General features: G+C 40.2%; 1 protein-coding gene across 1 annotated transcript in view; it reads right to left on the bottom strand.

Annotated features, from left to right (window-relative positions):
- The window catches only part of camk1da (calcium/calmodulin-dependent protein kinase 1Da), a 63,067-nt gene that overhangs the window by 17,888 nt on the left and 18,570 nt on the right, over positions 1 to 26,609 (bottom strand). Inside the window, exons 2-3 of the mRNA XM_055055562.1 lie at positions 16,699 to 16,830; positions 8,029 to 8,103 (exon numbers count right to left, since the gene is read on the bottom strand). Coding sequence (XP_054911537.1) covers positions 8,029 to 8,103; positions 16,699 to 16,830 — 207 coding nt within the window. The remainder of the gene's footprint in view (positions 1 to 8,028; positions 8,104 to 16,698; positions 16,831 to 26,609) is intronic.

The following is a 26,609-nucleotide window of genomic DNA, read 5'->3' as shown; positions in this document are numbered from 1 at the left end:
CCGCCTTCAGCATCTGTTAGGTGTCGTCATGGCGACAGATCAGATTAGAGCTTATTGAAGTCAAACTAATGAAGTTTCTGGAAAAGAGGGGGATCAGAATTAACTGCTAATCCTCTCTGTTGCTCTTCAAAGAGGACAGTCGGTTTCCACGAGAAGCCTTGTCTGGGAATGACAGGAAAGGGATGAAGTGCACACACACACACACACACACACACACACACACACACACACACACACATGCACACACATACACACACACACACACGTGTACGCGTACACACATACACACTTATGTGCAGACTGTAAAAAGGAGATCAGCCACCAGGCTGAATGGTTGCATAAGTGTTTTTGTAAGGAGAGCATGGCAATAGGACAGGAACTCCCACACAAGCCTACATACACACCGAAGCAAGAGCGAAGTGACACACACATATGGTCTACACACTTCAACAAATAAAGTGACAAGTCATGGATAAGGCATTAAAAAATGTTGACACTTTAGTTAGAATAAACAAACTGAATTTTAAAAAATTCTTGATATTTATTTTAATTGTATTTTTTTTATGTTTGCCTTTTTTAAGATTATTGTTGGTGTTTATGTATTGTTAAAAATGTCTTCCTATAACATGTAATTACCTAGTGATATTTTCAAATTTTCTTTCAACTTTAATTAACTATTTTTTACCTCAGAGAGATGGTAGGTTGCCGAATGACTTCCCTATCAAGTTTTATGAGGGAAACCTTGTCCTGTATAATATTACATAAACTTACATATTTTCATTCACATTGTCTTTGTTTTTTTGGTTTTTTTGTCAACCTTTTTTCTTAGTTGTGGTGAGTAACGTTTGTTATCTCACCATCACAGTTGGGCTCCAGACATATTATTATTTATTTACTTATTGAAAATGTCCCTCATATGAAAGTAGGCTGACAGAAAAAGGGCAAGAAAAGGGGGTAAGAAATGCAGCAAATATTGTTGGGTCCGGCAATCGAACCCGCAACAGCCATGTCGAGGACTGAAGGCCTTCAAAGGTCGCGCCATCCCCTACGCCAATATAACACACCCCCACCAGACATATTATTAGGTATTTTGTCAACTGCAACAAAACAGTGACAAAAACTACAAATCCTTCTTCGTAGATTAAACGCTGGAACTGTCCATCCTTCTTCCTTTTCATCAACTCTCTATTTCCCCTCCTCTAGCTGATCTGGTAACTGAATGCTCTCAGGAGAAGATGGTTGTGCATCATGGCTGACAGCGAGCCTTTATTTGTGTGTCCATGCATGTGTGTGTAAGGGGGAGAGAGGGTTTCATCATGGCAGAGATGAAGGGCTATAATCACACCAATAGATCCAGGTCTCTGACCAGAGCTGCTGCAGTCATTAGCTGCCTTCAGAGATAGAAATAAGCAACTGCTGCACTCAACACCGTCCACCTTGGCTTTCCTTGATCAAGGTTGTGCTTATTCACACACAGTAATTATTTCATCAGCATAACATTCACAATCTGTGCAAACATAACCTAATAATTATTAGGCAAAGGTTTTAATAATTTGGCCTGATTTAGGCTTTCGTTGCTGGAAGTCTGTGTATAAGCTAACAGAAGGTAATGAAATCGCTTTTTAAAATCTCTTCATCAAGAATGTGAAAAACACTTCCAGTAGGTGACTAAAGTTTTCTGAGATTAAATTAGAAACGGTCTCCTCTGTTTATCCATCACTGTGTGGTTTGACCCCAGCAGAAAACAACCGGAAAGGTCTGAGTTCCATCCAGGACTTGTACAGGTCAAAGGTCAAGAAAATGGTAGCTAACATCTCTGCAGATCCCACACAACCTGGACGCAAACTGTTTTGGATTTACTTTTAGGTCGGCGAATTCTTGTTATACTGACCACAACCTACCTTTAAAACAGGCATAAAGTGTGTACATGACATACACATATACGAACATGTTTTTATTTATTTTTTGCTCCAACGGAAATCCAAAGTTACATTTATTGTTTTTCTGGCCAATAAAGCCGTTCTCATTCTGACACAAAATATTCATCTTTATACAGCATTTTTTTATTTGTCACACAATATTTCCTATCATATCACCACGTCCTCCTTGCACTATCCTTATTTCCCACCCTTGCACTTCTAATCATCTTGTATCAACTCAGCTGATAATGTATGGTATTGATTATTAGAAGTTAATAAATTATATTCAGTAAATTGTATTGTTATTTTTTTTATTTGCAACATCTCTTGTAAATGAGAGAATGAATCTTAAGATATTTTCCTATATAAGTCAGGGATTATTAAACAGATGTCAAAGAAAAATATTTCTTTGAAATCAAGTATTTTTATGCATTTTTAGGCATCATTTCTTGTAATTGTATTTAAGTTTTTCTTTAATTGATTTTACTTTTGATCCTAATCAGAAATAAGACATATTTAAGACATATTCACTTTGCTGATGACTTCCAATCACTCTTTGAGATTTTTTTCTCGCTTTAAATGAAATGCCTCTGTCTTTGAAGTTATGACTTTAATAACACAAACAACGGATTTCAGCTAAAGCGCGTGAAGCAACATCGCGATATTAAACGCTGAAATGAAAACAGCCAACTCGGGAATGTTCAGCAGTTTCTATGCGAGTTTAGCACCAGGAACTGGAACCCAGGCAGAACACAGTAAGCATAATAATGACTGCATCGACAGAGAGAGCTGTCTAACTTGAAATACTTTCATCTGGATTTTTTTGTTTCTTGAAAGCCAGACTCCCTCCTTCCTTTTGCCGAATGGATCTCATCTTTAACATTTAATTCACAACAAACAGCATTCATTTAGAGTTGCAGTGGGTTTGCATTGATTTCCATCGGAGCGCCGACTGATTGGCTCCCTGGGCTTGGGGTTACGTAAGACAGGCCGCGCTGAAGGGCAGCGGAGGAAAGAGCGCATTGATCTGCCGTGCTGCAATTACACCAAACGCGCTCGATGACCCTTGCTCCCTAAATGAGATTTCTGGAAGTTGGGAGAGGGGGGAAGGAAGACTGACATTTCTGTAAATGTACATAATTATAACAAACGAGGCTACTTATTACTTAGAGATCAGAACCAGCGCGGTAATTACAGAAGCTCAAGGACACGGATTGGCTGTCATCTTTTATTAGAGAGAATAGACAATGCCTCACGATTAAACGGCTACACATACTACAATACAGTATGGTGATGAAAGTAAGAACAGACTGCAGCACTGACACTGCTGCTTCCCTCCAATTCTCTCGCTGTGTCTTCTATATTTCAACATCTGTCTACGCATAAAGCATGAGGGCGCTTGAACATTACTAGGGGAAGAAGGGGCAAGAGAAAGGATATGTAACGGAATGAAATGAGCTGCACAACAACAAGAATCAATCAACAAGTCAAGACACTCAAAGAGTCTCTCAGATTATCCATAAGCCTGTCTGAGCAATGATTTGTGTTCAGATTTAAGCTGCACTCATGTACTTCATGTCAGTACAGTAAGCTCAAATATGTCAAAGGATTATTTCAAACCTTCCACTATTATTACTACAATAAAGGAAATACTATTTCATACAGAAGTATGTGGGTTCCTAGTCTGGTTATCACCTTCCTACGCAATTGTGCTTGATTCTCATCTCCCTTCAGTTCTCTCTCTGGGATTTCTCTCATTGAGTTTGACTTCTCTTGTTGAATTTCAACTTGGCCAATCAGCGAACATTAGAAGAAGTTGTGAACTATGATGTTGATTTTCTGCGATAAAAATCTCATTCAAAATCTTGTTAGCAATGGCAGCGGAGGACATGAAGCCATTCTGTCAGTATTGGTTACACATCCAAATATTGAGCACAAAAACTGGAAACAAGAAGAATGTTTAAGATATGTTCTTGCTCCTAAAGATGTTTCTGCCCTTCTCCCCACATGGCTGTTTATAGCGTACGCAATTTCCAGGAAGCTTCATTGAGCTGGTATATTACTTAGGTCACAGCTAAACATCAGCGACAGGGTGTAACAAGATCCAGTTGTTTAAAACTTCAAAAGAGCCACATCTTCTGCAAGACACAGCTGGAATGTACACAGGAAAATGTATCCACTCTTAGACCCAATTTCAGAAATGCTAATATCTGGTGTCTCGTTTGTCTAAAAGACAAACGAAATTTTGCCAGATATGCCTAAAAGCGTCTCAGTATGAACAGGGTCTTAGTCATTTCTTTTGCCTTTTGAACCAGTGCTCAATTGCAATAGAGGGGAAAAAAATATGATCACTAAATGGCTCCTGTACCAATAGACAAAGTTGCTCTTCGCCTGTAGTGGCACTGCACCAAGAGCCACAAAAGAAAACAACAGGAAAACATTTGAAGAAGAAACTGAGCGCAACTTCCTTCTTCATAAAATAGAAAAATAGAACCGAGTCGGATTTTAGTGGCTGTAGGATTTGAATTTTGTCTTTGGCAAAAGACAAGCCATTTGTCTGGCTAGTGCTAGACGTATTTGTTTTGGTTGCATTTACCCACAATGCCATGTGCTGTAGTCTGCTTCCTATATTTGGAGTTGCTGCCGTTCCACTTCCTGTACACATATGCATTCGAACCGCACCAGAGTTCAGTTGAACTTAACTGAGGTTTTCTAGGCATACCAGAGATCACTTTTTTGGTCACCACTTCCCTGAGTTAAATCTTCCTTAGAACATTTTCCTGGTATCTTCTTTGGTGTTTTAAAGCTATTTTTGCAGCAGCTAAACATCTCTCCTGGAAGTCCCTGATGACTCAATAAAACAAATCTTTTGGTGCAGTCTGAAGAGTTGAAGCAGACATAAAAACAGCACGTGTTTGCTTGGAGGTAGCCATGGTTTGCAAAGGAGGAATGATTTCAAGCAGCAACTCCTTTAAAGCAGCCATTCTGTCCATCTGATTTAATCAGAATGACAGAGTGATACCAGCTGCCTGGTCTTCATTAACAGTTTCCCCTTAGCTTATTGTCAATTAGTGGCAGGGATTAAGCACAGTTCCTCAGAGGTTTTCATGATTGAAGTATTTTTCATTAACTTTTATTACCTTTGCGGTTAACTGCATTTCATTTGATGACTCTTTATAGCAATTTGTACCAGATACAAACTGCCCCCATAAAAACTGAACCAACAAATGGGCAAAAAAAAACATTCTCAGTCTCAAACCTTTTGATTACAACCGGAGAAATAAAGAATGATGATACATGTTTGTAATACTATCAGTGCTTATTGGTGAATCGCTAATACAGCATGTTTGAGAAAGTTCTGTCTCTGCTTACATAATAAAAGAAAATTCAGCAAATTCTGTCACAGCACATACTCTCTGGTACACAGCGGTGTAACGTTGACTTTGTTTGTAATATATATAATTAATGATGGATTATTGCAGAAAGGTTCCTTAAATTACAATGTGTACTTAGAACAACTACACATTGAGTAACACAGCAGTAAGAGTCTAACACAACAGTACATTTAAAGCTATTTGACCACAAATATTGAATTAAAGCACTGTTTCTTGTCCTCACCAGTATGTTGGCTGACTTAAATTGTATTTTTTATCAATATTAGCAATCTAAGTCAATTTTGTGAAGCATTAAGTGCTCTATTGTCTATGAAGTATACATAAACAATAGACGAACATGTTATATAATGTTTGGATAGGGAGGAAAACTGTGCTCCTACATCAGGACAGGGGACGTTTTGCTGTGACATCACAGTGTTTTTATTGTTACATTTACACAGAGAGTGTTTTAACAAGGCAACATGAGAATTTATTCAGAGGGAGCAAATTATTCCCTTAACATTTCTGCCAAAACCTCTGTGAGAAAAATATGGTTTAATTTGTTGCTTGCCTATCTCAATCCATTTATCACTTTTTTGGAGTCCTGCAACAAAATGTTGCTTAATATGTACATCTGAATTGTGCAGTTGAATGACAGTAAAGTCTGCCTATGTCTATGTGTGTCGTTAATGAGTAGGGAGTGGATTGAGATAAAAAATAGAAGACAATCAAACTTTTAAAAAACTGATTTAATTTATTACAAGTAATCAAATTAAGTTTATTCAAGTAAATATGTTAAGTCTATTTAATTGTCATGTTAAACAAACATGAATAAATTAAGTTTGACGACTTGATTTTATTACATGTAACAAATTACCTCAGTTTGTTATACATTGGAGCTCCATTTTCTTTTTATCAGTATGTATTTTAGGTATTCTAAAATACATTTATTGTACATATTCTGTTAGAGCTGACAAAACATACTCCAGAGAGTTGCACAAATGACCAGAGGCTGGCTGAGAAAACGTAACAAAAAGAGGGAAAGGAGCTGTAAGTGCCATATCTTGGAATTTGCACATATTGTCAACTTTAATTTCATCCGATTACTGCATGTTAAGTTTCATTCATTCGTATCTGGAGAGTACAAAACATCCTTGTAGCATTCATCCGTTTCCCCCCTTATGAACTGGAATGGTGCCAGTTCCTGTCTTAAGCAACAGAAAATTCCAACAGCCTCATTTTTCAATGTTATTCTGCAGCGTCAATACCCACCGCTTACCTTTGACCCTGTAACTATGGAAACTAACCCATGTTCCATTAACAGATGGCGACGGGAGACAAAAATTAACATGGCAAGTAATAAAGAAATGCAAGTAAGCCAGAGGGAAAGCATGAGGTGATAGAGATGGAAATAAGGTGTGAGAAAAAAAACAGGAAAGAGAAAAGCAATGAAATGAAAGGAGGGACAGATGGTGGGAGATAAGACATGGAGATGGAAGATAAAAAGATACGCTCTGTCTCCAACTGTTCAACCACAGAACTTTAGAGCTTTTCATTGGAAACATCTGGACATCAGAACATGTACAACCCTGATTGTCTCTCTGATAGTGGAAAACCCGATGAGAAAACAACAGGAGCCTCGGTTATGAAAACAAAGGAGAGCACACATGGACCCAAATGAAAGACTCATTAATTGACAGAACAGGGACACAATGATGGACAACAAAACATTCTGGGTTTTGTTGTCCAGTGATGCAGCACTTGATTTTCTGATGGACGCTGCACTGACCCTACAGCGTTCTAACGCAAGCTAAGACATTCTGGAGACAACAGGTGGGAGTATCCGCATTAGAAACGGAAATACTCAGTTAACTGGGTTTAGCATTGACGCTTATCGGCTTAGCTAAAGCCACAACCTTTGGAGGATCGTCAAGAAAAGGACTTCAGGTGATTTAACGGTTGGCAGAAGGAGTGATATAAAAAATGTTTTGATTTGCACCGTAAGGACAGTACGAGACATAGAAAACTCAACAGGCACTCAAGCAGAAATATCCAATGAAACGATCAGTGAAAGAACCTGTCACTCTCAACAGTCAGAAAAGACCAAAAAGAGAAAATTTCTTTCCATCTAATCATTACAATTACAAAAAAAAATTCACAAAATTGTCAAACAGTAGAGGGAATGATCAATGGGAAAAAATGGGTCTGGTGAGGACACAGCTTTTGTTTTTGAACAAAACATGTTTTTTGTGCAGTATTTAAGTGCAATACAGCCTTTATTTACCCCTTATTCTCGATTTTATGAAGGCTGGCGTTGGAACCCAGACATGTTGTGGCTGTACTGATAATCCGCTGACGCTTACATAATCCTCAGACGGGTCTTCCACCTGAACTGGATAGAACCGCGTTCAGCTTCAGTGCCAAACTTCCAAAACAACTTCTATTCCTGCGTAGGCAGCTCTAATCTTCTACCAAAGGGCAGAAGGCTCCCATTTGTTAACCAGTCGCAATTTTACCTTTATTTTCAACAAATCCCTGAATATCTAAATGGGACATGCTTGCAATGTTCCTCAACATAAACACAAAGGAGGAAGAAAGCATGAGTGCAAGGAAGTTTCAGTCATGACTAAAACAGATGGAAGACCCCTTTATTAGAGCTCCACCGACACACACATCAACTGATTCCACCACCTCTGAGAAACCGCACACCAAAATGAAGATAAGGTTTAACTCACAGCTGCATGATCAGGTAGAGGTGGTCCGGACTCTCATAGATGTCCTCCAGCGCAACGATGTTTTCATGCTTGATTCTGCAAAGCAAACACAAACCAATAGTAAACCTCTTTATTTCATATGATATCCGTTGTATTGTCCTCTTTAACATTGCAACTACAATGTTACAGCTTAGATCAAACCTTGCATTTGTTACAGTGGCCCAAAGTCCAAACCTAAATGCAATTTAGAAATTGTTCCATAGCTTGTAAACTGTTATTTAAAGAAGCTCCCCATCCAAACTGACTGAGCTCAAACTTTTATTCAAAGAAGAAAGAGCTAAAATATGTAGATGTGCCTATTTGATAGAGAAGCACCACAAAACAGCTGAAGTTGGAAGTAGAGCAAAAGGTGGTTTCACAAAGTGGAACGTACAAAAAATGAAAATTCAGTTTTTCATCATGGTACATTGTGTACAAGATGTCCGGTTAAAGACCATGACTACATGGATAACAGACTTAATTTTTGTTCAAATGTTATATGTATCTTAAAAGCTAGATACATATAAAAGTTGTGTTTGTAACTTTTATACAAATATTTTTCCACACATTTGTTGAAACAGCTCATTGTGAACGCATGCCCACGGATGATGGTGGATAAACAGTTTTCCTGTAACAATAAGTTGCTTCTCCACCATTAGCACATCGAGCAGCAAGTACAGAATATTGATTGGCAGCACTAAGACTTTTCTGCTTGCTCTGATTAGTTGAAGAAATGCACTTCTCCCGACAAAAACACAGAGAGCAACAATGGCTCAGGGAAGAGGTGGAAGAGATTGATCTTTTCACAGATTATCTCTAATGCTCTAATGGCTTGGTGACAGTGTCAACATGTAGAACATAATTTTTTTTAAATAAGAGATACTGCATACTGCTGCTTTAAATGTAGATTGTGATTTTGTTTTAAGCTGAAATCTTTCTGTATTTTCATTCTTTTGACTCAAACACTTAGAAATCGGAATGAAAATTCTTTTCATCCTGGATTAATTTCCTCAAACTCTCCATGGTTACAGCAGCATGGTGAGGGTGTTTCAAACAGTTCTGTGTGTTTCTATGTGTGTGTGTGAGGTGCACATTCATTACCCTAATAGCTTAATGCTGGTAAAATCACGACTGAATGCATGTGGGCGCATGGTTTGATCATCTTCTGCATTGTAAATACAGGTAATTCCCCCAGGTATGACATGCTAACCCAAACATTCACAACAGGTGCTCAGGTGAGGCATTTACCCCCTATTACAGTGTATGATCTCTGTGACAATAGGCAAGCGATGAGCCACGAAGCTAAGACACAACTCACACACACATAGAAACACACAGACGAGTGCAGGTTGAATGGGGATAATGCGTGGATTTAAGCCCTGCCAGGGATAATGGAGAGCTACAGACAACAGCTCTCTGTAACGGCAAACCAGAGTCAGGGTCCATTCACAAAAAGCCTCTTGAACATTTCAGGCTCCATGTTGCTCTGAGCTGCTCTTATTCATGGATTCCTGTAACAGCTGTTGTGGCGGAACTTTATAGTCTATTTCTATCTCAAACTGCTATGGTAGCACTACCAAAATATGTCTAACCATTTGTTCCGATAGGGAAGTTACACCCTTGTCATGTTTTTCACCTGTTTTCTTCTTGGGACTTCTTGGATAAGTACGGAAATCAAACATGTCCTGATTGTAGAGTGGAAAGAAACAAACCAACAATTGGATCAGAGCAAGTCAAGACCAAGAAATTTCATTGGAAATCTCTTAAACCCACATCTAAACCATTTGTTGGATTCCAATAATTCGCCTCTCTTTCCATCTGTAGAATGGATAATTTGAGCTATTCTGAGGTCTTTTAATCTCAGTAGGAATGATTCTAGTGCGTCATGACTTCTGGATGGTTACCTACTGAATTACTAACTGATCCCCAAGTGCTTGGCCAAAGAAGGACTCATTGGTTTTACGTTCAGGCCCCTGGAGAAAATTTTCTTGACAAATATTTTGAGATATTTCTTACCAAAAAGTAGATATCATAATGTCTCTGCTTTTGGTTTATTATCCTCCACTTATCTACAATAAGTGGAGGAGGTTACCTGAGGTAACAAGTCCAGGACGGAAATGGAAAGACCCCTCCACTTAGCGACTCTCCACCTCATTCTGTGGGATCCCAAGTCGGTACCTGGCCAGAACAGCACTCATGCTACAGCAGCCAATGTCCAAAACTGTCTATTCTTCTGCAATTCCATCATACCACCACTCGCAAGTAAAAGTCTTTGATATTTGAACAAAAACTTCAGACCAAGGGAGTTTTGTAAGTCACAACTAAGCAAGTCTTTTGGTTTGATTTAGCTATTATTTTCATTTTTAACACACAAGACATGATTTAACTTTGTCAGCAGCGGGTAGTTTGATTTTAATTTTTAAAAGGCAAACTGAACGTAATGTAATGTGGAAAAAGCGAGGGTGTGTGATTATCCTTTGGATGAATTAAATTACACTTTGTGTAAAATGTAAGTAAATGTGTATTTGTGTTTGAAATGTGTATAGGATTCATGTGAACTAATTTTGGACCATCTTGAAAAGTTAATAATTAGACATTATATGGTTCTTTTTTGCATTGTGAATTGCCTTGAGAAACACACAAGACGAGTGCACTGAATTGAATTCAAAAGCAAAGCTTTGTCCTTTATAGAGTAAAAATAATATCTGCCTGTTTAGAGCTGTAAAGAAATCCATTAGGTTTTCCAAAGGCGGCCCAGTGTCTTACACTGCACATAGGGACGCTTTGAACCTTTTGCAGTAATAACATCCATTTATCGAAATGACTGTCAGAAACTCTCTCTCTTATTATTATTGGCAATTCCAATTTTCTCTAATGTCCCTCCGCAGAGGCAAATTAGTAACCTCAGCATATTTAATTGCATCATACTTCTCTATTGTCACAGCATACACAAGTGCATCACTTTAATACTTCTCTATGATTGCATAGAGAAGTGCCTATCTATACCTTTCATTTACTCTTTATCTCAGTTGAACTAATAATGAACCCTGATGACCTTCTATATCTCTACATCAGTAGTAGTTGTAGGCTAAGGTAATCTTTTAGGAAGATGTCATCAAAGCAACATTTTAATGGAAATCTTTGATTTGTAACCCAAGATAACTATGGGTTGCTTCTAGTAGGAAAAGTGAGAGCATTAGAGCTCATGAACTGAATGGAATGATGTATGAACCTGGAACAATGGCATGGAGACAGATAGGGGTCATAATGTTGACACAGTATAGTACAGTACAACTACCTATCTTTGCAAGGCCCATCATCTCAACCCCAAGACTCAAGTGGTAGACTGTACTGGCTGTGTTACGGAGGGGACAGACGCCAAGGTGCGGTAGAGGAAACGCCAAGGTTTCCTCTATATATGGTCTTTAGAGGGCCAACTCCTCCAAAGACCATATTTAGCCTTTCTTAACATTCCTGTGACAGTTCTTTGGGCAATCTATAGTATTGAAGAGGTTGGAATGAAAGAAATGAATTCTGTTAAAAGGTATTTTTTTAAGCTGAGGTCATTAGTACCAGCAGTCGATTGGCTGATTGAAGTGTGTGTGACATGAACAGATAACAAATCTACTTGAGCCACAATTTCCCAGTGACTCTCAAATTATAAGTGTTTTTAATGTATTTTCGGCTGATACTGTTACATTAAAGTAAAATTTCACATATACTCATAGAGAAACATTCAAAATCAACAAGGAATCTTATATTTCCCCCAATTTATCAGGTAAATAAGTCTTACAACAACATGCACACATAGCAGAGATATGTGTTTGGATCTCTATAATTCCAAATTGATACAATCTGATTTATTTGTAGAGCACCAAATTACAGAAGATCCAATCTCGTAGCACTTTCCAAAGTCCAAGTCAAGCCCAGTGATATGGGTTTAGATGAAACTCAGACCAATCCAATTAATTCCAATCTTCTACACACATTTAGAAAGTTCATACAGTCCGATATTTGCTCAACTCTTGCTTTAATCAACTTGTGAAAACCTTCAAGATTTATTAATACATGTTAGTGATACCAGTAAAATACATTTTTCATCGACTTCTCTTACTTGAAGCTTTAAAGGATGAAATAACTATTTCTTCTCACAGACTGGAATCTTTAAACAGCGATTTGAAAGATTTTTTAAATTTATATTTGATGCTGCGGGCTACGAGTGAAAAATAAACTCCTGTCTTTGAAGGCGCACACATTCTGCACAAAAGCAGAACAGCTTGCGCCTGGCAGAGTCAAACCGCACGAATAAGGACCGACACACACTAGCAGCATGTGATATGTGTCAAAACATAAGCTGCTCTCCACGGTTTTATACATCAACATACTCACACGCACGCATACACACACACACACACACACACACACACACACACAAATACGAGCTGCATTCAGGCATTCGTAATTGGCGTGGCGTTTGTGTTGCTGCGTTGCTTCCCAGCATCAGCCTCAAAAGCTGACATTACACATCGCATTAGCGTTGCCTTTGGGGCCACTTTCTACCGCTAAACATAGACATCTTCTGTCATTACGGTGCCACCAGGATGTGCAACGGGCAGCGGCTGGTGTGACACTAACAGCGGTGGGACTGGTGGCGAGGGAGAGTCGTCTTTGTTCCCAACGCTCAGAGTGTCCGAATCCACTGTTGTTCTCACAGCTGGACTGGGAGATATGCAGCCCTAATTGGAGGTTCGGCATGCGTGATGCTCTGTCCATTCACAACTGATTTCTGATATGAGGCCAGAATTGTTCCCACAGCTATTCAAGTTCATTGTGCAAAAAAATGCCTCATATTAAAATATCAATCATGTATTTAATTCATTTTTAGTTTAAAATGAACATGTGGACATAAACAAAAATTCTGAAATCAACGGAGTAGTTGTGAGAAGAAAAATCTTATATAGACACCTTGTGCAAGATCTCAGCCCCAGCTTCTTGCAGGATGGCAGAAAACTGCTCAGTGACAATAATGACTACCATTGGTTTAGGTGTGAAGTTGACAACCTAACATGCTAAATCTTCAAAGTACACGTTATATATAGAATAAAAAGGGATACTATTGCTATTAATTGTCAACACTACGACATCTAGATAACAAGGGCAAAAAAAATATTTACTGTAAAAAATAGATAGGGAGAGCTGTTACGCTAGCTTGACTTTGACAATATTAACATGTAGATGTGATGTGGAATTGGATGTGTTTGGGTTCAGTAAAAAAACAAACAAACAAAACAAAAAAAAAAAAAGGCGACCCACAAGGCCACTTCTCTGACACATCATCAGTAGAGCAGGTATTTAAATGAGCTAATCAATCACTGCTGTGTTCAGACAATCACTTATTAATAATCGCAAAATAAACATAAGGTCTAAAAACATAATACTGTAACAGACTGAATGTTCTATTCTTTGTATGGGAAATGCTTGTGTTTTTTTTTTTTGTTGTTGAATCCTGATACATTAGTGGAGTGTATACAATACAGAGTTGTGGTAGCCAACTCTGTATTGGCTGTGTAGCAAATACAGAGAATGAGATAAAAGAAAAGTATGAGTAGTTTTTAGTTCTTCTTCAACTGTTTATTTTTTTCTAATTTAATAATACCTACATCTGCAAGTGTCATTTTGTTGATGAGGCTGTTCTAGCACGACAGCTCGGCTATAGATGGCCAGTAAAAGAATTGTCTTTTATTGTCCTTTAGCGTTCTGCGCATTCGCAAAATATCCGAATGTAGACAATAACATGCAGGGTGTCTGTAATCTACCCCTTCTGTCAAAAGTCATTGCACTACACTGTAAGCAACAAGCATAAATCAACCATACATATTGATGCATCTTTAAACACAAAAAAGGCAAAGTATATGTAAAACTAATAATTAAATATATAATAATAATATAATTAATTAATTCCCTTCTCACCCACCGCGGGTGGTTCTTATCCTCTGAGCTCGGGTCCTCTACCAGAGGCCTGGAGCTTGAGGGTTCTGCGCAGTATCTTGGCTGTGCCAAGGCCTGCACATTTCTGGACTGAGATGTCTGATGTTGTTCCTGGGATCTGTTGTAGCCACTGCTCCAGTTTGGGGGTTACTGCCCCGAGGGCCCCGATGACCACAGGCACCACTGTGGTCTTCACCTTCCAGGCCCTCTCCAGTTCCCTGAGGCCCTGGTATTTCTCCAGTTTCTCGTGCTCCTTTTTTCTGATGTTGCAATCACTTGGTATTGCTACATCTACCACAACGGCTTTCCTCTGATGTTTATCCACTACGACAATGTCTGGTTGGTTCGCCATTACCATTTTGTCTGTCTGGATCTGGAAGTCCCACAGGATCTTAGCTCTGGCGTTCTCCACCACCTTTGGGGGTGTTTCCCACTTTGATCTCGGGGTTTCCAGTCCATATTCTGCACAGATGTTTCTGTACACTATGCCTGCCACTTGGTTATGTCGCTCCATGAATGCTTTCCCTGCCAGTATCTTGCACCCTGCTGTTATGTGCTGGACTTTCTCAGGGGCCTCCTTGCACAACCTACACCTTGGGTCTTGTCTGGTGTGGTAGATCTGGGCCTCTATTGCGCTGGTGTTTAGGGCCTGTTCCTGGGCGGCCAGGATGAGGGCCTCTGTGCTGTCCTTGAGTCCAGCTTTTTCCAGCCATTGGTAGGATTTACTGATATCAGCTACTTGGGTTATTTGCTGGTGGTACATCCCATGTAGGGGCTTGTCCTCCCATGATGGTATCTCTGGCACCTCAACCTCCGTTCCCTGTTGTCTGAGACATTCACTGAGCACATTGTCTGTTGAGGCTTTGTCCCTGATGTATTTATGGATCTTAGTTGTTTCGTCCTGGACAGTGGTTCTCACACTCACTAGTCCTCTGCCTCCTTCCTTGCGGCTCGTGTACAGTCTCAGCGTGCTGGATTTGGGATGGAACCCTCCATGCATTGTTAGTAGCTTTCTGGTCTTAATATCTGTGGCTTTTATCTCCTCCTTGGCCAGCTAATTATTCCAGCAGGGTATCTGATTACTGGCAAGGCATAGCTGTTTATCGCACTGATTTTGTTCTTGCCATTGAGCTGGCTTCTCAGGACTTGCCTTATTCGTTGGAGGTATTTAGCTGTGGCTCCTTTCCTTGTGGCCTCATCGAGGTTGCCATTTGCTTGTGGTATACCTAGGTACTTGTAACTGTCCTCTATGTCTGCTATTGTTCCTTGTGGGAGTGAGACTCCTTCTGTGCGGATCACCTTCGCCCTCTTTGTGGTCAGCCGACCACACTTCTCTAGTCCGAATGACATCCCAATGTCAGTGCTGTAGATCCTGGTGGTGTGGATCAGTGAGTCGATGTCTCGCTCACTCTTGGCATACAGCTTGATGTCATCCATGTAGAGGAGGTGACTGATGTTGGCCCCATTTTTGAGTCGGTATCCGTAGCCAGTCTTGTTGATAATTTGGCTAAGGGGTTCAGGCCTATGCAGAACAGTAGCGGGGACAGAGCATCTCCTTGGTATATGCCACATTTGATGGACACTTGTGCAAATGGTTTGCAGTTGGCTTCAAGGGTGGTTTTCCACAGCTTCATCGAGTTTGCAATGAAGGCTCTCAGATCTCTCTACGAGAGGACCACAGCAACCTCCCTGAGCAAGCCCCGGTAACCATCACTGTGACAGATGTTCAAGAAAGACTCTCAGGCATGAAAAATTGGACAGCACCAGGGCCTGACATGATCCATGCCTACTGGCTAAAGAAACTCACTGCTCTCCATGAGCGACTGGCAGCCCAAATGAACCAGCTGCTACAAAGTGGGACTCACCCTGAATGGTTAACTGAAGGGCGGACAATCCTAATCCAGAAGGATCCATCAAAGGGTCCAGTCCCACCCAACTACCGACCAATATATATATATATATATATATATATATATATATATATATATATATATATATATATATATATATATATATATACAATATATACAATATGTTTTTTACAATATTTTTAATCATTCAGCACTCTACTAATTGAATTTAGTTAGTCATTATACTTTGATAAAATATTCGATTTTCTTATTTTCAGTAAAAATGTATCTCCTTGGTTTCTTTGGAAGGATTTAGTCCACGTGGTTAGTTTAAACTTTTTTTTCTGTTTTCTGTAAATATCTAAATGTATTTAAACATAACTTGGAGAACACAAAAGTCCAGCAAGTCACAAAATTTAATTTGTTTTAAGTTGAAGAACAGATTTGTTGGCTCTCTGTTTTCTGCTTATAAATCTAATGGCTCTTTTTTTTTTTTTTTTAGCAAAACTAAAAATTTTTTACAAGCGTTCTTCCCAAACTTCTGCACAACAGGTCAAAAATAATTAAATAATAACAAAATTTTCTTTGATATGGTTGTGTTTGCATAGCACCGCAGCCCTGGTGTGTGTGATGTGTGTTTGAGCCATGGATCGTGACCTGGGGGCGAGGGCTGACAGGGGAGGGGAAGGATGGATGTATGGATGTATGGATGGATGTATGGAGGTGGGGGGTATTTTGCGTGGAACTAACAGAGGAGATCCACAGTTGCCCCGGTAACCGGTTGCTGTGTGTGGGGCGGTGTGACTGCGCTCACCTTCTCAGCACGGCAATCTCGTTCTCGATGCTGCTCTCCTTCCCCTTCAGCGCCTTCTTGGGGATGCATTTGACGGCGAACATGCGGCCGGTCAGCTTCTCCTGGGCCAGGACCACCTCTGAAAACGCCCCTCTGACGGAACAAAGGAAACACAAACGCACTCCGGTTCAATCTCACGCTTCAAGATTTCAGCTATTTTATCCTAAAAGTGCAATTGGCGACAAGTGCAATGTTTATGCAGTCATCAAATTACTCCGAAAATTGCACTGCTGTGTGAATGTGCACCGGCGTGACACTTTCAACTTTCCTTTCTTAACGACATAAAAGAACAGCACCGGCAGAAGGGCAAACATCTGTGTTTTTCAGCTCTTAGAATCCCTCTGTGTGCGTATGTGTTTTGTAAATGTGTGTGTGTGCGCGTCATGTCGACAAGTAGGGCAATGAATGAAGATGAGCCCATTGCAAGATAAACTGCCTTTAGCGAGTGGTGGCTCCTTTGTTCCTCTGGCCTCAGATCAACAACTCTGGTGTATCAGAGTAAACATGATGCATGCGCCCTTATCTCTTCTCAGCCGTCCTTGTTCTTACGTCTGTTCGGTGTATAGGCAACCGGCAGCGGGAGAACATCCAGACTGTAGGAATTCAGCTAACAATCTAACACGGGCCCTTCAATTTCCTTGTTTTATGACAAAATTCGTTCATAGCCTCTCCATCTGTACACAGATTGGCCTGGTAGAATTTCTACCAGTGGGAAATGGGAGAAAGCCCAGACTGTTTGTGTAATAAGATTTTAATAAAGTGGAAGAGCAAATACAATACTCTGAAAGATTTGTGAGAGACTATGGGACCTCACGATACGATATTCTGATCACAATTCAATATGTATCACAATATTTGGCAAATGATACAATTCGATGCACTTTTATAATTTTCTGAAAGATTTTAGAAGGACAGAGTGATTTTAGTGACATTTTGTGTGCCATAGACTTGGATTTAATTAACTGAAAACTGATTAAAATCACCAACTACACAATACTTGACTCTGATTGGACAACTTCACTTCTTAGCAACAAAATACAGCCCATCATTTATTAAAAAATAATGATGGCCGTCTCAAAAATAAATAATAATGCTCAAAAACAAAGGTTCCTTTGTTTATGTGATGTCCAAAAATAAAGGAATCTAATGTTGCATCGAAAGCCTTTTTTTGAGATTTCTCTCACAGTCAGAAAAATATGGTTTACTCGTTTTAGCATAACTCCAGTTTTACTATTAATACAATTTAAAAACTGGTGTGTAGTTGATAGTGTGCACTATAAGCAAGAAAGTGAGATGGGGGGAAGCAGAGTCTTCCTGCTGTCGTCACAAACCAGACATGGACGGTTTAAGCCTATGGACCCCTATAGTTTAACGTGTCGATATTTGCGGATGAAAAATTTATACCTTTCGAGAGTGGAAATAATCGCTAAATATTGTAGAATCGATAATAGCAAAGCAAGGTAATGGCCAAGTTATCCTCGGTAGGCAGACTACAATTCTAAAGCTGTGTAGGAAATAATCATAATCGTTAACAAATCCTCCATCTGGTTGGTTTGGTTGAAATGTAACCAGAGAAATCAAACTGAATGGGGGAAATACCAGACTGAAGGGAGATAAGAATCAAGTGGAATTGTGTAGGAAGGTAACAGCCTGAGTAAAGGGAGGAAGATGTTTAGCATGGCTAATGCTGCGTCTGAGTCATCTCGGAAGTCAAAATCATGTCACACTCGTATTTGTTGTGCGACTAACTATTTTTAGTAAAAAAATAAAGAATAGAAAAAATTCACATCTGATCTCATGTAAAGTAATTCAGGTAAAACTAATTCAGTGTACTTGTGAAACAAATTAAACTTGAGTTTGCAATTGCTTGACACCAGTAAGGTTTATTTTGGTGAATGTGACTGTTCTGTTTCTGTGCGCACACGTGTGTGCGTGCATTTGTGTGTTTTCGGCTTTTCCCTCAAGGTGAAACGCGGCTGTTGTGAATGAACTCTTTTTTTTTTTTTTTTTTTTGTTTTACATCAATTTGTGCCCTGGCTTGCAGAAAGCCCCGCATCCAGTCAGAACGCGGCGCATTCTGTCCATCAGCCTGCAGGCAGAGCCGTGCTCACGGTACCGGCGTGCCAACGCAGACCCGCTGCCTGCCGCCGCCCTGCTGAAGTGCAAGCGGTGCATTTCCGTCTGTTTTAGCAATGACTCCCTCTCTCTTCTCACCTCCACCGCCTCTCCTGCCAATCTCCCCTAGTCTCTCACAAATCTTTCAGAGTGACAAGTGATCATAGCGTCTGTTGCCCTGGGCGATTGAGGTGGACTGTCTGCAAACCGATAAGATTACTTCAGTTGACTCATGCATGCTGACACTTGCCAGCACCGATAATGGCTGTTGGGGTTCTGGTGACGTCAAGGGCTGACAAAACGAGCGACTCGTGCAATTTGTAAGGCACACGCACACTCGGAGCGACACACAAAGCTCGGAGCGTTTCATTCATTACCCCCGGAGAGGGAGGAACATGAATGGGCGCGCTCGGTGGCTGCGAGGCATTCACAGCTGCAGCATTAATCATCACAAGAGGCGTTGCAACCTGTTTACCTTTGCGCTTTGTGTCAGGATCATTCGTTTCTTTCTCTAATGTTTGTGTTCCATGATAAAGGAGGCATTTATGCGTGATAAAAAAAAAAGAAGCAGAATCACAACAAAGCTCTGCACAGATTGTTGTTGTGGATTCGGAGGCTGGAATTTCACAGTCTTGAGTTTTGGCAGCAGAAATGTTTCCGAGGTGTTAGCAAGGAAACAGATTTGGGAGCTGGATGGGTTATTGGTACTTGTTCACTTTCTCTCTTTTTTTCCCCTTTTTCCTAACTAGAAATGTATTCTCTCCAAGCTGCTGATTCGTTTTACCACCTTTGATCAGTTTTGTCAGTTTGCGGGTCAGGAGCAAGAAAATTATGACACAACAGTAATGGCTTTCAACTCTGTCCACATGACAACATTTTTCTTTTATTTTTCTAACCCTTCCAGAGAGAAAATTTCACTCTGGCTTTTTTTTTTATTGTAAAAGCCTTGTTGGTGAAAACAACAGCTATGTCTCCATTCAGCGGTCGTGCACATTTTCATCAAATTTTTAAAATGTCAGGGGAAAAAAAAACATAAAAATGTAAGTAAGGCGTTTCCATTTTCTGCTTGATTTTGGAGTGAATCAGCCAGGCTATGGAAAGTGAAGATTTTCTACAGTATCGTTTTAAATGTCCAACTGGAACGCAGTTTGATGTCTGGATATTCTCAACTCTGGTTTTTTTCAAGATTAGAGGAATATGCACTAAATGTTGCACACATTTGTAATGGGAACAACACGGCTTTTTTCTGCAAACTACAGCAGAGTGTTACAGAACAAATGAAGCAAAAACAATCAGTGGCCACTGTTTGATACATGCTCTGCTGTCACCTTAAGCATACATGCCCAGTCAGCACTTTGTACTGTAACACCTGCCTGCTTTCATACCAAATGAAGGTGTCTCATCTAGTTTCTGATGCTCCTTCTACGTAAATTTATTTTATAAATAAATAACAAAAGAAACATCTTGACACCCTTGAAGGCAGCATTTGTTTGATTATGTCTTTGAAATCTGGAATTTTACAAAGTCAATATTTAGTTTCATCCAGATTTGTTTTAAAAAATATGTAATTCTTGATTCATGTCTAGATTCACGTTGAACAAGTGTACAGTCCTTTACTCAATTTCATCTGGACAAAATTATATAAAATATTGCATGTAGGCTGAGTTAAAGGGAGTCGAACACGTAGTGGAAACTGTATTCCTTTCAAGATCAAAACCACAGCTGATTATGGGGAAAGTAATATTGTCCGGTGAACAATAAGCTCTGATGTGGCAGGGAACCAAGAGCAAACAGGAGAGTCATGGAAGATAAAAAGAAAAGAAAAAAACACTCCCAAGCACAGCCTGTCTATTCTGCTGCCTCCTGGGATGAGCATCAAATGTCATACAAACAAACTAAAGAGCACATCTGGTCCTAAGGCTGTGAAAACGCGCAGAACAAGTGATCCCGCTCTATATTAAATCGATCACATGCTTATTAACGTGATTATAAACTTACATGTAAGCTGAATATTTCTTGCTAATTACAATTAGTAAGGACTTTGACGAACATCTCTTTTTCTCATAACTAGACTTTTTTTGGTTTGTTCAAGAAGCTTCATTTTGGACTCATCTGACCAAGATACCTTCATCCACTCGGCTGCTGCGACCGCAACATGACTTGCAGAACAGCACGCACAGTGGACCGCCTTACCAAGCTGGGTACCGGAACCACTAGTGAACAGCCGAAACCCGCAACTACTATAAAAACGCTTGCAGAGACATTACGATGCAACTGGACATCCAGTGCTCTGGATGCCATTTCCCTGCATTATGTTTTTACCATGAATGTAGTGAGTAATGTGGTTTATCTTGCACACTGATGTAAAGTACATTTTTATAATAATAAAAATACATCTCGAAAAAAGATGCAGATGTATCGTTTTTCTTCCACTTCCACAGTTATGCACAAAAAATCCCAATAAATCACACAATCACACAGAAGCAATATAAGAAAAATGCAAATGAGGGAGAAACTGCATCCAGCAGCATGTCAGAAGCACGAACACAACAAATTTACTTTATTTCAAACCTGAAAGTCATTTGGTTTTGCAACTCCAAAGCACAGGCTGAAGGACCGGCGAGGTGGACCTATTTGATGTATGTTTGGACTGGCCTGAAGTCCCCGCTTTGCTACTGTTACCTACGGCAAAGATGACTGAATTCCCTCTTCTATGAACCTGTGTAATTGTGTCAGTGCTGCTCTGCTGCCGGGGAAAAAAAAGAAAAAGAAAAACAGTGTTGGCAGGGACGGCGTGTGCAAGAGTGTTTCGCGATGGAGCGTGTATCCAACAGGGAAACAGTCTGTCTCCAAAGGCGCACACATGCTCACACACACTGAGAGGGAGAGACCAGAGAGGAGGAAGTGACACGTTTGACGTGGGGACAGACAGCAGCCGTCAACGTCGAGCTGGAAATCCATCCGGTCAAAAACAAACAAAAAAAAAGGTTTTGAAATCATCTAATTCATGTTTGATTTCCAAGATTTTCATGATGCGACTGTGACTCGCTATTTTTTCTACATTACGCCTCAGTGTCAAAATATCTGAGTCCAATTATTCCAGATGTTTCAAATCATCCAAACAAATCTGAATGTCTGGTGAATGTGACCGGTGTGAATTCAAAAAGCAGATTTCAACTGATGATTTCATTCATTAAAGAAAGACATTTATCCAAAACAACCCAGCCTCATATGAACAGCTAGCAGGCCCCTAAACCTCGTACTGGCTTCTGCCACCCGTAGAGGTAAAGGCTGCCATCAAGCATTTGTAATAAATTTTGAAGTATCACATTAGAAAAGGTTGATAGAAAATGGCAAAATCTGAAAAAGACTGCCACAATATCGCAGAAAAGGTTTCAACCCTCGCTTCAGGTGGTTTTTGGCTTAAAGAGTTAAAGCACTAAAGGGGAGATGGAAACACATTTGCCAATTAAATTCCGACGTAGCAGACGCTCCCGTCCACTGGTGAGTCTGTGGCCTAAAAGAGGCACAGAAAGAAAATGAAAACTTTAAAGTACAAACCTCTGTGACAGAGGGGAGAGCTGCAGCCTAGAGTGGCTGGTGAGAGGTACTTGAAGGTGGGACAGATGTGGTGGAACGCTCCCCTCCAGATCCAGAAAAGGATATGTGCCTTACTGGAAGCACGAAACGCCGAAATGTTTAAGTCCAAACCTCCATCATGGAGAGGAAGTTGAGAGGGGTGTGTCAAAAATCTCATCTTTTTTAGATGTGTTGTCCATGTGAGTTTGCAACATCTACCATGCGTAATATCAACATCTGATGATGTTATGCTTTCTAGTAGCCTGGTTGATTCACTCCAAACCAGCAAATGCTTTTTAGCCACATTTCAAAAGTCTACTTACATTTTGCATCACAGTTCCCTGAAAACCTCAGTAATCGTTTAAATTACAGTAGAGGAAACTCTTGCTTTTAACTCAACAGAGTTAGAGGGTTTTAAGTAAAAGTGTGTCAAAAAATTTATTCCCAAAACAATCATGATTTACTGCGGTTCTTTGGATCATTGTCCTTCTGCGTAACCTGAGTGTGCTTAGAGCTAAGGTCACAAACTGATGTTCTCCATTGGGAGAACGTCCTAAAGGAGCCGTTCATGGATTCACCAATTACAGCAAGTAAGAAAAGCAGACCCAGACCATCACTCTACCACCACCATGTTTAACTATGCTTTTTCTGAAATGATGAACTAGCTAAATTCAGATGTAACCGGACGCACAGCTTCTAAGTCTAAACCCAACTTCAGTCTTATCCTGAATCAGTAAGAACTGAAAGGCAGAAGGCATTACCTGAAGACAACTGTGCAAGAATCTGTTAATGTGGCTCACACACATACACACACATGCAGACAGAGGGGCAGCTCAGCAGGTCTGCTCCTGTCCCATCAATAATTATCAGTTTAATCAAAGCAGAAATGGGAGCCGCTGAATAGAGGTCGTTACACAGCAAAAGGCCCGATAATGACTGAGCATGGACAAGGACAATTACACGGCTCGCCGCTAAAGTCAGAGCCCGCATTCACACGCACACACCGTTATCTTCCTGAGCTCCCTGAATACAAAGCAGTCTGCCAGAGGTGTGTGTCGTTGTGGTGACGAGAAGGCTCAGATTTACTGTTTCCTAGGATGCGCTCGAAGAGGGAAAAAACAAGCAGGGGAAACCTGAGGCAGACTGGAAAAATGAGTTGAAGGGAGTAACGGCAGAATGGATTTAAGAGCTTTGGAAACTGTTCTATTTGAATTCGATAGCAGTGCAAGTAGGTGTGTCTCAAAAATGTATTTGCATAAGAAACACAATTCGGTTATTATATTTGCTACTTCTCTTTAACAAGGTTGCCAGGGCATTTGGAAGAGAAACAGGCCCACAGCATCACAGATCCTCCACTGTACCTAACAATGCACTGATATCTGCGGTTTGATATCATCCGATACAATCTAATGAAGAAAAAATGCTAAGATGGACTTGAAGCAAATCCCTTTTTTTAAAAAAAACAACAAAACAAAACACACATATTGAAGTATTGTACTAAACTTTATGTGGTAACTCTGCACCAGTACAGCACACTGAAACACACCAATAGTTTGACAAGCTTGGTCAATGATGTAAAAACAACTTTCATTTGTTCATCCATCAAGTTTTTTGTTTAAAAAAAAATGGTGTTATGTCTTGAATTAGCCATTTACCAATTTTGGTAAAGCTGCCAGATTGACTCCGTGAATTATTAAGTCAACACAATGACTAATAGAACCTCCACCAGTTTCCTTAAAAAGACGCTCTGACAACACCCAGACACATTTTATTCCCACTCAGAACTTGAAATGGTTTCTAAATCTACAGGAACCCACTCTACTGGTTAGAAAAGAGAAACATAACATGGAAAATGTGACTCAACTTTCAAATTGAATGGACTTTAAATGGATTAAAATGATGTTTGGATGATTGTTGGTGTTCCAAACGGCAGGTGGGAAAACTGCTGATCTGAATCACTATGGCAACAGGAGGTAAGGCGTGATGGAAGGGGATTTATTACAGCTTGCGTGCAAACGCACTGGAGCAGAACGCACTGGAGCAGAACGCAAACATGTATGTCACAGGCACAAAGAACAGCATGATTCCAAGAAAAAGTTTATTACCGTAACTGTTTATTCCTGCACCAAAATCACAAGCCGGGATGGAAATGAGGAATGGAAAAGTGCACATGCACTATATTGGTTTGGTAGCGGAGCTCGCAGGCTCAAAAAGAAAAAAAATAACACTGTTGCCACGGCAGCAATTAAGCACCAATTATAGTCTGTATTCTAACTGGGGCTCCCATAGCAGAGATGAAAACAAGAGGGAGCTAGCGCTGAAATGAAAGGTCTAACGAGTTGTCTCTGCTATTAGAACGACAAATCTCAGAACAGACGCCAAACAAGAATTTCCTCTGAAATTCTCGACCGCTGGGCCGCCGCAACCGCAGCACGTCCAACAGGCAGCCGGAGCGCAAGCTGAACAGGATGCAAATCAGTGAAGGATGTCCCTATAAGCTGAAAGCAAACCGAACAAATATAAAGGTGGAAAAAAAAAAAAACCTGAGCTGCATGTCAGGATCTGAGGAGAGAAAAAACAAAACCTGAGAGCCGAAGCCAAACCGGAGATTTAGAGAAACAGAAATCTATCTGGAGAAAAGCTGTCTCCAATCTGTAGGCAAAGTAAAGCTCTCACTGGTTCATATTACTGCTGTAACAACATTCTTACATATTTCTTCTGTTTTTACAAAATTAAGACGTTTCAGATAAATCAAGTTTTAATATCAGACCTAACAATTATTTCATTTCTTAAAGAGGCAGTATGATGTGTTTTCCAGGCACATACTGACACATTATAGCACAATCAAGTATGAAAATGATAAAAGTTAATTTAACACCTTGAAATTGGGCTTCCGTCTCTTTAAGAAGCTCCTGCTCTTTCGGAATTCTGCCTTCAGGAAGTCATCACAACATGGCTCCTCTATTAACCCTTTGACAACGTTTTTACTGGAGTTCCACTGAGAAGCTCATTATACGAAGTTCCATTCGTTTAATGAGCTCAGCTGAGGCTCAGTTCCACTAGGTGTTTGCCCAGTGCTATAGCTAGTCTGAAGGAGTTGAGTTGGAGAATCATAGAGGAGGAAACGACAGCATGGAGGAGATTTGTCCTCAAAAGTGGAAAAAAGTTCACCCAGGCGTTTTGCACAGCTGAATGGTTGCCAAAGGAGATGAAGGGATTTCTCAGACATGCATGAAAGAATCAAGGCAACACTCCAGGTATGTTTATGATTAGAGAATAACATTAGACCATGATTTGACAAAATGCTGCCCCTTTAATAAAAAAAAGATAAGCTTGAGATGCTTTTCTCACCTCCTACATTCTCCTATCCATCCATTGCCTTCTGCTTATCAGAGAAAGGGTCGCCCAGGCAACAGGTCCAAACATCCCTGTATGATGTCATCTAATAAAGGTCAGAAACCAAAACTGACAAGTTTCCATAGGTCAGACAGGCTCTATAACGGGCATTCCAGTCGACACATGTTGCCAGCGTTGGTAGTGGGAAAGTTCTTTAAATTCTCTACACTGCATCTCATAATGTCCTGATTATGTTACACTGACTTGTTTCTAGTTCACTTGTTTTGTTCATCTACTTGTCAAGAATCCTGATGAAATTAACGCCAACCGAGGGCCAGGAGTTTGGTACAGCTGCGCAGGGTGAGGCGTCACCTCAGATTTTTTATGTTCACTCAGTTCAACACGACGCAGATCCACCAATGCTGACTGAGCCACCAAGGTACGGCTTTTTCCATGGCAACAGTGCGAACCAACGCAGGGATTTCACAAGACTTTCAATACGTTGACATCCGTCGCTGTGGAAATCACATTTACCTTTGATATCCACAAATAATCGTGGGAATCACATTTATTACTTGTAATGTAACCCATAAGTACATTACAATTAAGAGTTGGGGTCATGCATTTACAACTGTCCACATGACAATGTCGGCGAATGACACACATATGATCAGAAAATGGAAAAAAAAGTAGAAATGAATCCAAGAGTTTCATGCTGAGCAGAGCCGTATGTAGGAACAAAAAGACAGGAGGGGGGAGCGGTGAGAAAAGCAGAAAAGGAGAAGAAAAGAGGCAGCAACAGCTGAAGATGAAGAGATTTGACCTGACACATTACAGGGCAC

This window comes from Poeciliopsis prolifica, unplaced genomic scaffold (genome assembly GCF_027474105.1).
Source record: "Poeciliopsis prolifica strain line A6 unplaced genomic scaffold, Auburn_PproV2 SCAFFOLD042, whole genome shotgun sequence".
Taxonomy (NCBI): Eukaryota; Metazoa; Chordata; class Actinopteri; order Cyprinodontiformes; family Poeciliidae; genus Poeciliopsis; species Poeciliopsis prolifica.
The sequence above is the reverse complement of the archived record's forward strand: the minus strand, read 5'-3'. Positions and strand labels throughout refer to the sequence as shown.